Here is a 15377-nt window from a genome sequence, read left to right on the forward strand (position 1 = left end):
AGGCTTTGTAGTAGGGGAGAGATATGTGCAAATGGCTCTTTTTTTCATTATGGACAATAGTTGTTGTCGTCTGCCGATATTGTCATTGGTCGCATTTCCTTTGTTGTGTACAACTGGTTCACTTTTTTCCGCTAAAAACTTTACGCAATTGTATTTAGAAAATTCCAGCAATTGTGATGTACGTTGCGGAGCTCTCCTCTGTGTTCCCAAACCAAATCAGGCTAATCCTGCCAAGCCTCCGGTGTAGCTTTTATTTGTTGTTAGCCTTCCAACGCCCATCAATACTAAGAAGACCATCAAACAGCTTTAAAGGAAAGGCATTCCTGCAAAACAAAGTGCACTTCGCCAGACATGTCTGGCGTTCGAGATGTTTCAAAAGGAAGAAATTCTAGAGCAAAGTGCGCTGTTTGAGGCGAAAAAGCTGATTCGCAGAAATTGGCCAATCAGAAGTCTCAATTCTGGATCGCAGGTGTACTCAGCGCGCGCAATACAAAAAGAAATCGAATTAACAGTTTGTTGTTTTTTATCGTCTGCTGGGCTTCAGACTAGACTAAACTAGACCGAGCATATGAACGAGTGTGGACGTCTATTTTGAAAGGAAAGTCGTTATAATCAAGATTTTTCCTTGAGGATGAGTCAGCAATGTACTTGGAGCTCAACATTTTCGAACTTAGCATGTTATAAGGGATTTTTTCCGAGCTACGTGGACGATCAGCTCGATTTCTCTGCTGACTTTTCAACGGGGGAGATGAGTGATCGTTTTGCGGATTTAGCTGAAGCACCAAGTGATCAAGGGACAGTTGAAAGTTCTCTTGCTCAGCACGCAGGAAAGCAATCGAGGTAAATCAAAGGTGTATGCAAATAATGTACGCAAATATGTGGAGGTGGTACATTTCAGAAAAAAATCAACTTCTGCAAAGAGTGAACAAATTTTGTAATCAAGGACACCCGAAGCTTCACACTATTCAGCAACAGATAGCATTATAACTGCATTGAAGTTTTAACTCTATCAATTATTATCAGTGATATTTGGAAGATAACACAAAAACATCATTCTGAAAAGACTGAACTGTTATCAATAAAAAACATGCGGTTAATGTGCCAGCCGAGATCGTCTTGCCACCAGCCGATATTAGAGAGATGCTACCATGCTTATGCATTAATTTTGTCAGTTTTCTGTGGTTGTCAGGTTTCTGCATCAATTCAATAGTAGGCCTAGTTAAAGGGTTACGCACAAGAATGCTTGAGCCATCCTGAACAAATGGTTACTTCCTATTCAAGATTAGGACATTGTCCAGTACCTTAAGTACAATGTACATGCGTTGGTGTGTTAGATTTTAGTCGGTTTTGTGTCAGCATTCTGAAGTTTAATAAGTTGAAACGTACTTCACCATCATTAAGCCATTGTTGGACTGATCCAATTTCTACCACTCCATAGAAAAATTGGCCCAGAATTAACGGAAGGGCCTGGCAGCAGCGGCAGTGTGTCCTCGGGTGGGGGAGGTAACGCTCGTAACACGGGGACAAGACGGCGTATGCTACGCAAGGCGAACACTCCCCGGCGAAGCGCCCGGAGGAACGACCCTCGGTTCAGGGGAGTGACGTTCTGTGTGGAGACCCAAATCTGCCAACAAAATAGGCAGAGGTTCCAGCTCCTCATTCGTTCCTTCTATAGGTTGGTCCCCATTAATAGTAATTGAAAAAGGCAGATACTGCATTCTGTAGAAAAAAAAATTGTTCAGTTACTGCAGTTGGACATGGGATGCAAAGCTAACAATAATTATATCAATTACAGTGTCATGTACTTCAGAAGATACAAGCTCAGCACATGATATTACTGTTGCGTCTGTCATTGCTTTTTTTAGTCATATATTTATGTGCAAGTTGAGCAATAGGAAGTTTCCTTCCTCACTGTTAAGAGAAATGTAGGCCTATAGTCTTGTCTGACTTCTTGTAACTAAATAACAAAAACAAGCACATTTGATGAGATGAAAATATCAAGTGACATGACAGTTAAGAAAGGAGAAAACTGCCTCACAGAGTCACCATTATTGGTCTTTCTGAAGCATGAAGAAAAGACATTCAAATGATAGTGAGCGGGGACAGGCAAAGATGAAAAGGCAAAAGATGTCCTTGGTGGCGTCCACCTCATCCAGTGGCTCTGATGAGGCTGAGGCCGTGGTGCCCCAGACGGTAGCACAACACATCGCAGTTCCCTGCGCGGGCATTGCGCACGGTGAGAGGGGTTGTAGATAATGCATGCCTTGACTCAGTGGATTTTTCCTTAAGAAAAAGTAGGGTTTTCTAACCATTTGAACCAAAAGGAAATTTTAAACGGTCAATTTTTGTTTACTGTGGCATGACACCATAACTGAATGCTTTGATTACAGTATTTAATTTTGGAAATTAATGTAAATGCCAAAGTCACGCTGGAAAAAAATTATTCAGACTAATTCTGTTTCAATCTGCATGCTGTTGGATCAGACCTTCAATTTTTTAAATGAAAAGGTAAAGTTGTCACTTAGTCTTAAGAATGAGCTTTCTTGCAATTTGGACTTTTTCTGATGATTGATCATAAGAAGTCACAGAAGTCACAAGAAGTCAGCTTTGATTCTTATCCAAATACAAACTCAACACTTTGTATTCACGACATAATTTATACTTAGTTCAACATGAAATTATCCTGGTGAGATTTGAGTTAATGACTGGCTGCCAGTACACTTTTCTGCATGATTTCATTAAATCAAAGAGGGTGATAACAGCCAGAGGGTGTTACTTGCTGATATAACACAGACAATAACACTTTTTGTCTCCTTCTCTTGAATAGAAACATCATAATTATGTCATTTAACAGGTTTTGACAGATAGGACAGCTTTGAGCAGAATTGACTTAATGTAATTCTGATTAAAGCAGCACATGGTCAGTTACCAAATGCAGCCCTTGGACTTTTTATTTTCCTGGTTGAATTCTTTTCATTAACCTATCTTTTGCACAATTTTAAATACACCATTGCCCCCCCCCCCCCCCAGGAGGGAAGCAGTGTGCATCCTGCTTGACTCGACACACCCCCTTATGGCGAGACGCTGAGGATGGAACCCCACTCTGTAATGCGTGTGGCATAAGGTAGGCGTTGGGCTAATAATTCGAGGGGGAAATGAACTCAGGAAAAAAGTTTTGTTGAATTTTCAACACTTCCCCTGCATACTTTCCTGCCAGATTTTTTCAGGCAATGTACTTGACCATGCTTGTGCTTTTTTCTGGAAACTCATTTCTTAGTTAAATAGACCAAAATGATCAAAGGTTTCAGGCAGTGAAGTTTTCTTAGATACCTTTTTTGTTCAATTTTGTGTCAGAAAACAATGTGATATTATTTTCGGGCTTAATCAGTGTATTGAAAAATGCACTTTTCAAAATATTCAAAATTATCCATGCTTTCCTGGACAACAGAGGGCGCCATTGCTGTGATGCCAATCAGGGTAGAATGCTCAGCTAAAATGCTTTTCAGTTCAAATTGTAAACTGCAAATTTGCACATTGAAAACTCATCTGAGAAGGCCTGGGGTTGCTTGTTGGCTTTACCAAGGAGGCAAAAGTGTGCATTTTCAACAGTTATAAAAACAATACATAGACCCATTATCCGCCTTACCAAGATTTTGCGAGAAATATATGCATCCTATGTCATGACTTGAGAAAAGGGTATAAGGTTTGATTCTGGGGTGATGCCCCTCCCATCCCGGGTCCAAACTTTCTCCCCAAACATATTTTTCCCCGAACTGACATTACTCCTCCAAACTATCATCTAAACAAGTCCATCCACCTAATTCAACCCCACTCTACACCACCAGAAGTGACTAAAAAATGCCAATCTTTGCCTGACGTTAAAACCTCATCATTCATTTTGGAAACAAAATATCCCTTTGAGCAACTGAAGGTAGCAATGCCAGCAGGATACGCCAATTCACTCACCTTTTCTCTTGACTTTTGACAACCAACTAAATTCACCAATGAATTACGTAATAATATCCTCTCAAGGCTTAAGAGTCACTCCTCAAGGAAAAGAACCTTTTCTCCGATTATTGCAGGTACAAGAAGTATCGCATCCGCTGCACTGCCTGCTGGAACATTCCTAAGAAGGATGGCAAGTCATCCTGCCGAGTGTGCTCGCGATGCGGCAACACCCTGAGGTTTACCATTCCCAAGCGCACCTACCTATTCTAATCAGCTATGCAAAGGGCAAATCATTTCTCTATTACAGTTCCTGCAAAAAGCACAAAACTGCCTTACAAACTAGACCTCACATCGATTGCACAGGTATCACTAAGTATTCAGTGAGCATTTAGGATATGACAAATTTGAGAGAAAAAATTTAAGGTACTCATCTACAAAATATTGGATCTTAAAACTGTTCTTATTATGAATAAGTGGCTTGTACATAGACCAATGTTGGGAGTGATTTTCTTCAACTCTCTTCTTTCTTTGTGATTGGTTTGAAGTGAGTTTACAGTGTGGAAACAATTATTTTAATTGTATGATTTATTTTATATTGAAATTTGAATTTGCTTTCACTTTTTATTTTTGAAAATGCAAGAGCAGTTAGTGGACAGAATTTTAAAACTTGTTTAGTCTGAGTAGAAAAGCGCAAACTATTTATTTAAAGTCTTTTACAACACAAGGATTAAACTGCGTTAATGGGTAATGCAACTATTAAGATCTATTTCTTGGCAAAGTTTGACATGCAAGTGTAAACCAGGCACAGATGTTTATTTTATCTATTACTTGTTACATTATGTACAACAGTGATCTTTCAGTTTGTAAAATGTTCAAAAATGGAAATAGTTTTAGGTGTTAGGCTAAAACCTTTTTTTCCCACAACAGTGAAAGCTGGAACTATTGAATTGGCATCTGAAACCATATTTACAGTGGTGTAGCTATGCCTCCCCTTGCCGCCTTCCATTTAAAATTTTGCAATGATCACAGCCTGTGTACAATTAAGTCAATGGTTTCATTTAGATTCATTTCTCACTTCAACATATGAGTGCACCCGCCAGGTGCCCCTCGGAAATTCCACCCTAGTTGTTACACCACTGTATGTTTAGATAACTGGCAAAGTGCAATTTGATAATTTTGTGTTTGGAAAATTCATGAATCCACTGACTTATTTTCAATAAGTATATGCACTGATATCACTTCATGGTTTGTGCATTGTTTGTAGCAGGAATTATCAGTTGAAATGAACAAGAAATCTAGGAATATATGTAGGCTATGTGGGATTGCAACCAGTTAATTTGTGGTGACCGTCTTAACACTGGGTACCAACTTGGCATGTAAGAATTTTGTAGATTTCTCATGTAAATTTTTCTTTTTTCAAACGCAGTCATATAACTGTTCAGGATCCCCGAGGATTACTTAGTCAAATGAACTTCCAGAAAGAAACTGGCAGGTGACAGTATGTTAGAATATGAAAATATTTTATATAAATAGGGCAAAATAAACAAATGTGCTATTCACACGAAAGTTCTATTCATGAAATATCTTAGTGATATTTTATTCTTAAAATGATACAAGTATATCACCTTTCATTTTTTGGAATAATTTGATGTAAGTTGTCATATAATTCAAATGCCCAAAGATATATGTGCGCTCCTTGATATATGTGCCAAGTTTTCAACAAATGTAAAATACTTGGTATTTAACTGTTGCGATAACAGTCAATAAATATATTGTTGCAATCAACTTTTCCGAGGCTTACACTGCTTATGTTTATACCTTAAATAGTGCTGGGATTCCCTGATGTCTTTACAATCCCTTATCCATCAAATACCATCACATCCATCTGGCATATTGGTTTAAATGCTAGAATTGTTAATGCAGTGTAATGTAATGAGGAACTTTCTGACACACCGTTGTCTTCATATCAATTTATTACAACTGTCAACAATCTTTCCTGCGTTCTATATCTGTATGATGAAAGTAGTCATCAGACTGGAGTGTGGTGTTGCTACTCACAACAGCCAATGAACCTGCCTTTGTTTTAAGTCACTGACATCAGTTCCTGAGTTAAACTAACATGAGGGTTTCATTTTTTCCTTCCTTTCTTCTTGCTTTTACTGCTATTTTTTTCACTGTCGTCCACAGTTCCATCAGTGCTCGGTACATGTAGTGCATGACCAGAAGATTTGATGTGGTTAAACAGCTTGTTTCTGGTTGGGAACTCGTTCCGACAGACATTACACAACAGAGGTGCATCACTTGCTGATAAGACCTGTAATGAAACAAATAGTGACACCTTATTTATTTACAACATACACCTTTGAAGTTTTAAAACTGAAAAAATGAACTTGATGTATTAGCAAAGAAATTTCTTCTCATCACTCAAAACACTGATTCAACTTTTAAGATAGCAAGAGGTCTAAACATTGGGTTCTTTGCTATTCACAGACAAAACTGAATGAACACAAAGTGCTGTCTGAGAGCTTTCAAAAAGCAATTCAGGAGCTTGGGTGAGTACAATCCATGATGGTACAGTGCTCACTGAATGGGACTAGTTAAAATCTTCCATCTGGCTCATGGGAGGCATGGCCCTTCTGGGCTTGCCTCAATCGCCTTCGCGCAGCAACTGGCCACTGCAAGGTCCTCATGGACAAATGGGACTAATAAACAACTACATGTGACTGTGGTGATGAGCAGACGATGACCCACCTGCTGGTATGACCCCAGCTCCCCCAACCTTGTTCTCCTTCATACCTGTTCACCTTGATTTTCTGATTTTATTTTAGCAAACTGTTGATTTCATCCCCTTTCATCTCTCTTTTTTCATTTCTTTCACTTTTCCAATTTTTCATCTTGAATTTTTTTTTTCTGAGGGGAAGGAGGAAATGCCTCCCTGCCACCCTTACAACACTTATGACTCAGCAGCTCTGCCACATTACAACTTATATTGGATAGTACCCTCCTCATTGTCTAGTGGCAGTCCTTACCCTTTGCTGCTCCTCGCTTGCTGCCTTTTCCCTTGCAGCCCTCCTCGCTTCCTTGGCTTTCTTCCCCTTCAGTTTCACAGCTGGCTTCTCTGTCTCCTCAGCATCTTCCATGATGCCGTTCAGTCTCTCGCAGGGATCCCCCTCTCCTGCCCCCTTGTCAACTGCTCTTCGCGTTTCCCCATTCTCATCCCTCGTTTTGTCTGATTCTACTTCAGCTTGTGGACTTCCACTTGGGGGTGTCATCTTGAGGCGGTCAGCGATGTGGGAGGGCAAATCTTCAAGAATGTTGTTATGGAAGGCGTAATGGATTGGCTCTGACCTTTGACTTACTCGCTGCTGTTTTCTTTTTTTCTTCTGCTTCTTTGATAACCTTTGAAGGGAAAAATCAATGACACCAAGTTACGAGTATATTACAAAGTAACATGAAAAATATGCACATCAACTTTTCAAAATTCAGATTTCATTCACTTTAAGACCAACAAAACTACATCGAATTTACACCTCCCAATAATTTAGGGGAATGAGAGATAACCTAACTAATTTTAAAGGCAAAATTATTTTGTTAAAAAAGTTACATTTTTCTTGTGTTGTAAGCTTGGTGTTTTACAGAAGAAAGGAAGTGATAAAAAACTTCCTGGTACAAAATGAGGGTTGGGTAATCATCCCAACTCACTTGTTTTTCTCTAGCTCGGTAGGCTCCTTTGCCCCATCAGCTTCCTCATTATCACTGTCCTGATTTAAACCTTCATGATCTGCATCATCCACAGCTCCATCCTCCTGGGAGCTGTGCTCCTGCTTCCCGTCCATCATCTCCCCTTCCTCCTCCATCTGCTCCTTCAAGAAGGCCACGTTATCCCTGTGCTTCTTGGAGTTCTGATGATTGGAGAATCTGTGTTGGAGCAAATGTGCAACCAAATGAAATGACACTTTTGCAAAGGAAACTTCCATCGAAGAGTCATCAGTTTTCAAAAGCCGCAAGTAAGAAAACATGCACAGGGCACACACCCTGTGATTTCGGTGCAACTGTTAGGCATTAAAACCAGGACAATCATTCTTGTTGATCTCTGAAAAAGGAAGTTGTACAAAAACTCCTAGTGTTGCAATAGTAGAGTCTTGACTAGATTTGGTTAGCTCTCACCAGAAAGGGTATTACTTATGTCCTTAGGCGAGATGTGTTGCTGCAACTTGTTTCTTCTGAGTAAGAGTGAATGGGTATTCTTGTGGACTTTGAGAGAGTTGATTGTCATAGTTTACTCTCACAGTGTACAAAACAACAGAAAGAAATCTCAATGTGCTCTACAATAAGGCACGAAGCATTTAAAACACATTTACAAAGTGTGAAAATAAGCTGGGGTAAACTTGAAAATATTTGACAATTTGTACCAGTCCAAGGTGCATACTGACTTGTGAGATCTTAGAAAGACGAAGTTGCTCATCATAAGGCACCAAGACCATTCAAGGTGAGGGTTAAAAGAGGAAGAGAGAGAAAAAAGGGAAAAATGCAAAAGGAAAAGCTTATTTACGCTTTTTCACTCTTGAAGTCTTTGTTGCATGCTATACAAAACAGATCGTCCAAAACGTCTTCTTCCTGGCTGTTCTCTACGGAACCTGCCAAACAGGAAAAAATGACAAAATCATTACAGAGGTGTGGCATGCCTTACCTTAGGTCAGTGAACGACAAACTGACAATCTACAAAGAGAATTATTCATGATCTTTACTGCCAGTGAAACAACACAAAAACAAGAGTCCTGTCCACTACAAGTACCAAGGGTGTCCTCCTTCCAAGTGACTTTATTAACGCTAGTGTGAATTCAAACTGAACATGACTCAACAAAACATATTTATTATGAAACTCGCTGAAGCAGGGATGCATTCAAGTTTTACAGAGTCCCACATTCGCGTTAAGTTTTATGACAAGAATTGAACAGCTACTGACCCTACTAACACTATGCAGAAAAGTTTAAGGGAACCCAGCCTAGTGTAAAGTCATACTTGTTGGGCTCTAACTTCTTCCAGCCTACAAAATATCCTCCAAAGGATTTAGGAGGCAAGACTTACGGCTTCCACTGCTGCCTGAGTCATCTCCAAACTCCTCCTGAAGGGCCGCCTCCACCTCCCTCAGAGATGCCTCCATCTCGGCACGGACTTCTGCTCCTTGCTTGGCGTACTCTTGGAATTGCCTGGGGGACATTGATGAGGTAGATTGCTTTCTGGCTTATTTCTTACAGTAAAGACCCTGATCATACCATTAAAAGGAGCCCAAACAACACATAAACTGTCGGTCTGATGCACATGTAGTCAGAAAATCTGAGAAATGAGAAATGCATTTACCAATCTTGGAGGTGGAGGCATGTACGTCACAAATCGTACTATGTCTTTATCAAAACATCTGCAGCTTATGTTTATCCAAAAAACGCCGCACATTTCAAATGCCAGCACCATTGTATCAATGCTACAAGCTTGTACATCTCCAACAATATGAGCAAGCAATTAATGGCGCAAGGTGGAGGTAGGCACGTCAGTCAAAATACCCACTTCTCTCTTTCTATCCTTTCTTGTTTCCTCTTTTCTGCGTCTAGCCGTGCTCGCTCAGCATTCTTTTCCTCCAACCGTTTCTGTAACAATGAATAAAATACCAAACTGACAGGAGTAACGATGTAATCTTCATAATCTCCATACCTGAAGTTGGTTATGCGGGCTGCAAGCATACTGTATAGAGGGATTTCACATTAGTGCCGCCTGCGCGTATCCACATCAAAACTAAGGCTCTCTGTACCGAACTTTGTTGCACGTGCCCACAGACTCGACACAGTACATGCACCATACATGCAGATACATGACTATCACAGGTGCGTTAGTTCGTGGTAAACTGCTGTTATGTTTTCTTCTGGTATTACGAATCTTATGTTCTGGCTGCATACACATAGCTCAAAATTAATGCAGCCACAATCAGGATACTACTGTGAAATTTTGCTCATTTTGATCTTCGAATTTTTTGTCAAACGGCGGGCAATGCATGTGACTATCTGCAAGCCGTTTTCCAATTTCAGAAGAAATTTCGTAACAAGAAATTGTTCACAAAGGTTCAGTTGCATGTATCATGAAAAAAAAAGGGATTGGCAACTAGTCTGAGAAAAGTCAAAGTTAAGGTTTTGCACATTTCCTCGGGCCGGGGAGTAACATTATACATTCCTTTATGCATTTTGTATCTTAATGCCTTACTTTCAATTGTTTGATCATAATTTGATATGACTAAGAATTGTGAGCAGTGGGCACAGCATTACATTGTACCTGGCAATGCATATGCATCATGTATATCTTGCCGTTCCGTTGTCACTGTGCGCTTCAAGCTGACACATACAGCCTCGTTTTCAAAAGCGGAAGTGCGCAGATCGATGCTTAACACGTCATATTGGGATCCCTCTATATTAATCTTTATTTTGGCCTCTCAAAGTAAAGAAAAGTTAAGAATAAGTCCTTACTCTGCAAGGATGACTTCTCACAGGAGGGATAAATCACACACTGAATCAAAAGATAACTGCATTATATGATTCAGTGCAGAAAACACAGAGCGATCAAAATGAATCGAGCACTTACCCTGTATGCTTGGACCCTTTTGTCTCTTTTACGAACAAATGACACCAGTGCCTGAAAACAGAAAACAAATTCTGTTTGAAATGTTTTTCATCTCTTGTATTTGGGTTTAAGGAAATACATTAGACCAGTTGTGTGCAGAACAATTCAAAAAGTTTGATTTTATAAGATGTGTTTTTTTCAAGGGTCAATATATTCCAAGTTATCTGCCTTGAGCAGAAGCACCCCCTCACCAGTTGAAAGGAGCCATGTTGGTGGGGAATGTTCATTTTGTTGGTAACAATGCGACTGCAATGCTTGTATTATATATTCATTTGTGAACCATTGTCGTCTAAAGGAGCCTCTGTTGCTGGGAAAATAGCGCCCTCTCTTGGTTCCGCTCAGGTCGGATAGTGCCCTTAGAATACCTAGCATTGGAACAGCACGACTTTATGATTCTAAGAGACAGTGCAGATCGTAGTCCTCAAATATTTGGAGACATTTCCCTCTCATCTGAGCCAATCTTACTTATGCACAGATCTTTTAACAACTTGCCAACAGCATTATTTTGTGGCAAAGTTTTGACTTTGTAAAAAGGCAAGATATAGCGGCTTACTTTTGATGTACAGCCAAATGCTACAAACACTGATTCCCAAGAGCCAATGGACAAGTATCTTTATGATATTTCTTTTAATACTGCAATGTCATATTTTTCAACACTACAGGTTGTACCCATGGAGCAATGTTTGTTACCACAACAGCCCGTGCACAGTGTGTGCAAAACAAATGGAAGGTTAGCACTTTAAAGTAACGTCAGTTGGAGGTGATTGGAGGCATCCAACACACTTACCCTGACTTCCTCATTCCACTCCTTCTTGGCAACATCCCTCAACTTCTTGTTCTCCTTCTCCATCAGACGGGCCACCCTTCGATTGGGCGCCTCCCTGGTGTCATATGTCTCCTTCCACACAAAGGACCGAGACGTGCTGTAGCTCTGCCAGTAAGCGTAGAAGGGGTGCACGACTTGCTCGTAGGGGCTATCCGAGGTGCCAAACTGCGGGATCTCAAACTCCTCGCCCTTATCACCTGTCATGAACTGCAAATCTTCTGCGGCTATTTTGCAGAATGCCTCATTGTACACTGTGTAGAAACCCTAAAAATGAAGCAAAAGTTTGGAGGTAAGTAGCTACATCCAAAGTACCATTTCAACCTCTCCTCACAATTATGAACAAACTCAATTTCAATCCATTAGGACAACGGCTTAGTTCCAGGATAACTAATATATGATCACGCTGGCTTAAATGACATGCTGTTGGTAAGATGATTTTGCGCAAACAAAATAGCCAATAATACACCACTCTCATTTTGCCTACAACTTGTACAGGCAGCCAAGGTTTGCAGAAATATCACTTCTTGGTTGGTTATCAATTTTACTGCAAATTTATTCAAAATTTTACTTACTACACATTCCGCTGGCAAGAACATAAAAAAGAGGTACAAAATATACCATATCTAATATAAATATTAACATCCATAAAAGTGCAAAAATACAAAGCAACATGCTAAAAGAAAGAGGAGAACAATCTCGACTGAAGTAATTGAAAATCTGTCTCATTGCTTTTGAAATAGGGTCGTATTTTCTTCAATATTTAGTAGTATGTGTATTATTATCTTGTGTTCTGATAGCTGCGTAGGAGTTTTAACACTTTTCATATGATTCTTTTTCTTTTGTACTGAAGGTCAATCATAGCAGTAGCAGCCACTTGTAGGAAAACCACGACTGTGACGTCAAAAGAGCAGGCCCTATACTGTAATGAAGAAATCATTTCATTGCTACTACCCCAGCCAAAGCGTAGGAAATCAGAATAACGGTGAAAAGGTGACTTTTGGGGAAAAGAGCAAGCTCTTGAGGAAACTGGGTTAAGAGCAATTCTGAAGCTACTGCAACAAGATACAAAATGTCAAAGAGTGACTGGATGCAGACAAACCTTAGCGTCGTCTCCAAAACCTGAGTAAGCGGAGGCCGTGAAGTACTGCATAAGATTGACAGAGCCTCCTTCATAATCATCCCCGTAGCCTGTTGATATTTTTCAGAAGAGGTCACAAACAGAATCAGACAATTTGTAAACTACTAGAAGCAAAGTTTAGCATTATTCTTCAGAGGAATAACGTAACAAACTGCTTTCCAAATGCGGTGACCTGAAAACCACTGATTCCTAACAGAACCTTCCTCAAAGACAAAAAAATCCACTGCTTAATCCAAGGGTCTAATTATAACAAGTTTGCAAACCACAATCTTTGACTATAAGTATGTTTATACAACTAGCATACATGTACATGTATACTGTCAATGGCTGGACTCGAATCAGTTTGAAAAGCAACATCTGTTTGAAGAAAGAAATACAACAGGATTCAAATTTCCTTGTTGAACCAAATGCTGAGTAAAATTGAACACAACCAGTTTCCAGTTGTGGTTTATTTGATGATTTAAGCCACAATTATATGGGCAACTCACAATAACGCGCCTCCAAGAGTTTGCAACGCGTTGGCCAGTCACATTGCGCAAAATCTGTTGATCCTTTCCAAATGCGCAAAGGGTTGACAGATTTCACGCATTGTGATTTTCGTTAAAGTGATTAAAATGCCGCACATCCCTAATCAAATCCTTACACCCTTTCATCCAAAAGTAGCACCAATTACACCCTGCTGTTACCTTTCAATATGGCTTCCCTGTGCTTGTCATACCACGCCCTCTCTTGGGGGTCAGTCAGTACGTCGTAGGCCTTCTGGATGACAGCAAACTTCTCTGTGCACTCGGTGATATTGTCAGGGTTCTTGTCTGTAAGGAGGGTTTGAGAGGTGAAATCATTCACAGGCAATTTATTTAGAAATACATTCACAGAGTGGTGTATGAAATCATTTACTTCATCTTCTGTCCACAACCTGGGACACTGGTGTAGGATTACTTCAGGGGACAATTTTCATGGTAAGAGCAGTCACTGTGACTGGTCCTTGAACTGATTATTTTAAATTAAGTTAAATTAATGTACTGCATAAACTTTTAATCATTGCGCAGGTTGTTCATTTGCACTCCAATTCATTTTATATCGACTGTAACATATCAAAAGCAAGAAAGTTATCACAAGTCCCGCCGACACATTTCCAGTAAAAGCCAAATTGAGTTAGCTCAATGCACAGTTTTGGCCTCTTATTTTATTTGTGCAGAGTCAGGATTTCTGCCAGACTTTGCAAATATTCACAATTAGTCTACAAATGGCAACCGACCCTTACCCGGGTGCCATTTCAGGGCAAGCCTCCGGTAGGCTTTCTTCAGCTCGGCATCGCCAGCATCCATCTCGACGCCCAGCACCTCATAGTGGCACCTCATCTGGCCAGGCATGGTGTCTAGAGTTCATGTAGATTTCTCTGGTACACCTTCTAAAGGGTATTTTGCTGGGAGAAAAGACAAATGGCTGCTCATCAGTCTTGCTTAAACCACTGCTGAGGACATTCTGTGTGACAAATTTCAATGTTAATAACAGTCGGCCTACTGCTTATTGGATTATGCAAACATAAAGAAAACAGACTCGCCCTTCTTCTAAAACTTGACGGCCTTCTAATTCTTGAGGTAGACTACTAGTGCCTCATGAAAGGCTGCAACCTTATTTCTTTGAAGTAATCAAACAGCAATAAATCAACACCTGGAAATTAAACTCTGTCAAAAAAAGTTTTGAAATGGATTTCTGAGTTGGTCCAGACGAAGCGAAACACAGCCAAAAGAAATGGGGGTGAGGGACAAGGCTGGGAGAAAAGTTAACTAAGTTAAAATTACATATTGAGCCCAAGCCTGCTGGTACTAAAGTACTGGTAAACAGTGGTAAATGGACACTGCACGATTATGAAATCCCCATCATGCTTGATATGTCATGTCTTAATATTATTACAACAGGCAGATAGGTGATATGTAGACAGGGTCCTAGTTGGCCTAGGCCTACACAGACTAGCTGACTAGTGTCCACTGCATCTGTTGGGTACGATCAGATGATGTGCGCTATTGGCAATCACCTGTTTCAATGGAGGTAGGGCCTAGGCCGAGTTGTTCTTTTTCACGATTTGCCCATTCCACCTTCACTGCCATCAGCCAATTCGTTCATGAATCATTATTTTCTATTTCACGGTTATTTATGACAGTTTTGAAAGAGAGAAGCAAACAGGATCCATCATAGCTGTTGCAACCAGACTGCCAGCAAGGGCTTTGTTAGGGGCGTGCATCCTGAGCACTCCTCCTTGGCCTACTGTTAGTTTGGCCTACCCCAGAACTGTGGTATGGGGTCCAACGTCCACAACACGGACGTGGGAGCAGGGTGGACATTGGACCCTACAGTTCTGGCGGTAAGTTTGGTCTTATTCACCATTAAATTTCAAACGATTAACAGGTTAGGACTAGGCCTACTTGTTTAATACTGAATGTCAAACAAAGAATAAGCATGGAATAAGTAGTAACTAACTTCACAACTGCCACGTTAAGTGTACATGTAGGCTATGGCATTAGCACAACGTTATACAAATCTAACATGAAGAACATGAAGAATAAACAATTTACGTTTAATGTACTGTTAATCTTGATCGGGTTTTTCAATATTACTCCTGATCTTCCTCCTAATCCTAACGCATTGATACAGGTGGAGATCGAGAGATCTGATATGTGATGTGACATATTACACGAATGTCGCTGGTTTCACAAGTCGTCTGCAATGTATGGTATCCTCTTCTCGCTGTTTTCCTGCTTAACTTCGATATGAGAATTGAGTCAATTCACAGAGCCA

General features: G+C 40.2%; 2 protein-coding genes across 2 annotated transcripts; one reads left to right on the plus strand and one right to left on the minus strand.

The window, feature by feature from the left end:
• Positions 1 to 35: 35 nt before the first annotated feature.
• LOC110987224 (uncharacterized) lies at positions 36 to 5733 on the plus strand. The gene is made up of 5 exons (XM_022249777.2): positions 36 to 840; positions 1439 to 1675; positions 2067 to 2236; positions 3031 to 3124; positions 4083 to 5733. The coding sequence occupies exons 1-5, from the start codon at positions 632 to 634 to the stop codon at positions 4216 to 4218; spliced, it is 846 nt and encodes a 281-aa protein (XP_022105469.2). The 5' UTR covers positions 36 to 631; the 3' UTR covers positions 4219 to 5733.
• On the minus strand, positions 5516 to 15323 carry dnajc21 (DnaJ heat shock protein family (Hsp40) member C21). The gene is made up of 12 exons (XM_022249770.2): positions 15155 to 15323; positions 13843 to 14004; positions 13265 to 13390; positions 12540 to 12628; positions 11402 to 11704; positions 10576 to 10626; positions 9514 to 9593; positions 9037 to 9158; positions 8501 to 8585; positions 7651 to 7866; positions 6978 to 7347; positions 5516 to 6262 (listed from the first exon to the last, which is right to left on the minus strand). The coding sequence occupies exons 2-12, from the start codon at positions 13949 to 13951 to the stop codon at positions 6077 to 6079; spliced, it is 1737 nt and encodes a 578-aa protein (XP_022105462.2). The 5' UTR covers positions 13952 to 14004; positions 15155 to 15323; the 3' UTR covers positions 5516 to 6076.
• Positions 15324 to 15377: the final 54 nt, after the last annotated feature.

The sequence above is a fragment of the Acanthaster planci genome, linkage group LG12, assembly GCF_054643075.1.
Source record: "Acanthaster planci isolate LZ-2023a linkage group LG12, COTS_SCS, whole genome shotgun sequence".
In the NCBI taxonomy this organism is placed as follows: Eukaryota; Metazoa; Echinodermata; class Asteroidea; order Valvatida; family Acanthasteridae; genus Acanthaster; species Acanthaster planci.

What these genes read in the sequence shown, in the direction of transcription:
- LOC110987224 (XM_022249777.2), top strand. Translation starts at nt 632, where the DNA reads ATGAGTCAGCAATGTACTTGGAGCTCAACATTTTCGAACTTAGCATGT. An exon ending in CTGCGCGGGCATTGCGCACG is followed by an intron (nt 2,237 to 3,030) that starts GTGAGAGGGGTT and finishes CCCCCCCCCCAG; the next exon opens with GAGGGAAGCAGTGTGCATCC. An exon ending in TGTAATGCGTGTGGCATAAG is followed by an intron (nt 3,125 to 4,082) that starts GTAGGCGTTGGG and finishes CGATTATTGCAG; the next exon opens with GTACAAGAAGTATCGCATCC.
- dnajc21 (XM_022249770.2), bottom strand. Translation starts at nt 13,951, where the DNA reads ATGCCTGGCCAGATGAGGTGCCACTATGAGGTGCTGGGCGTCGAGATG. An exon ending in GAAAGGATAGAAAGAGAGAA is followed by an intron (nt 9,159 to 9,513) that starts GTGGGTATTTTG and finishes AATGTCCCCCAG; the next exon opens with GCAATTCCAAGAGTACGCCA. An exon ending in CTCAGGCAGCAGTGGAAGCC is followed by an intron (nt 8,586 to 9,036) that starts GTAAGTCTTGCC and finishes CCTGTTTGGCAG; the next exon opens with GTTCCGTAGAGAACAGCCAG.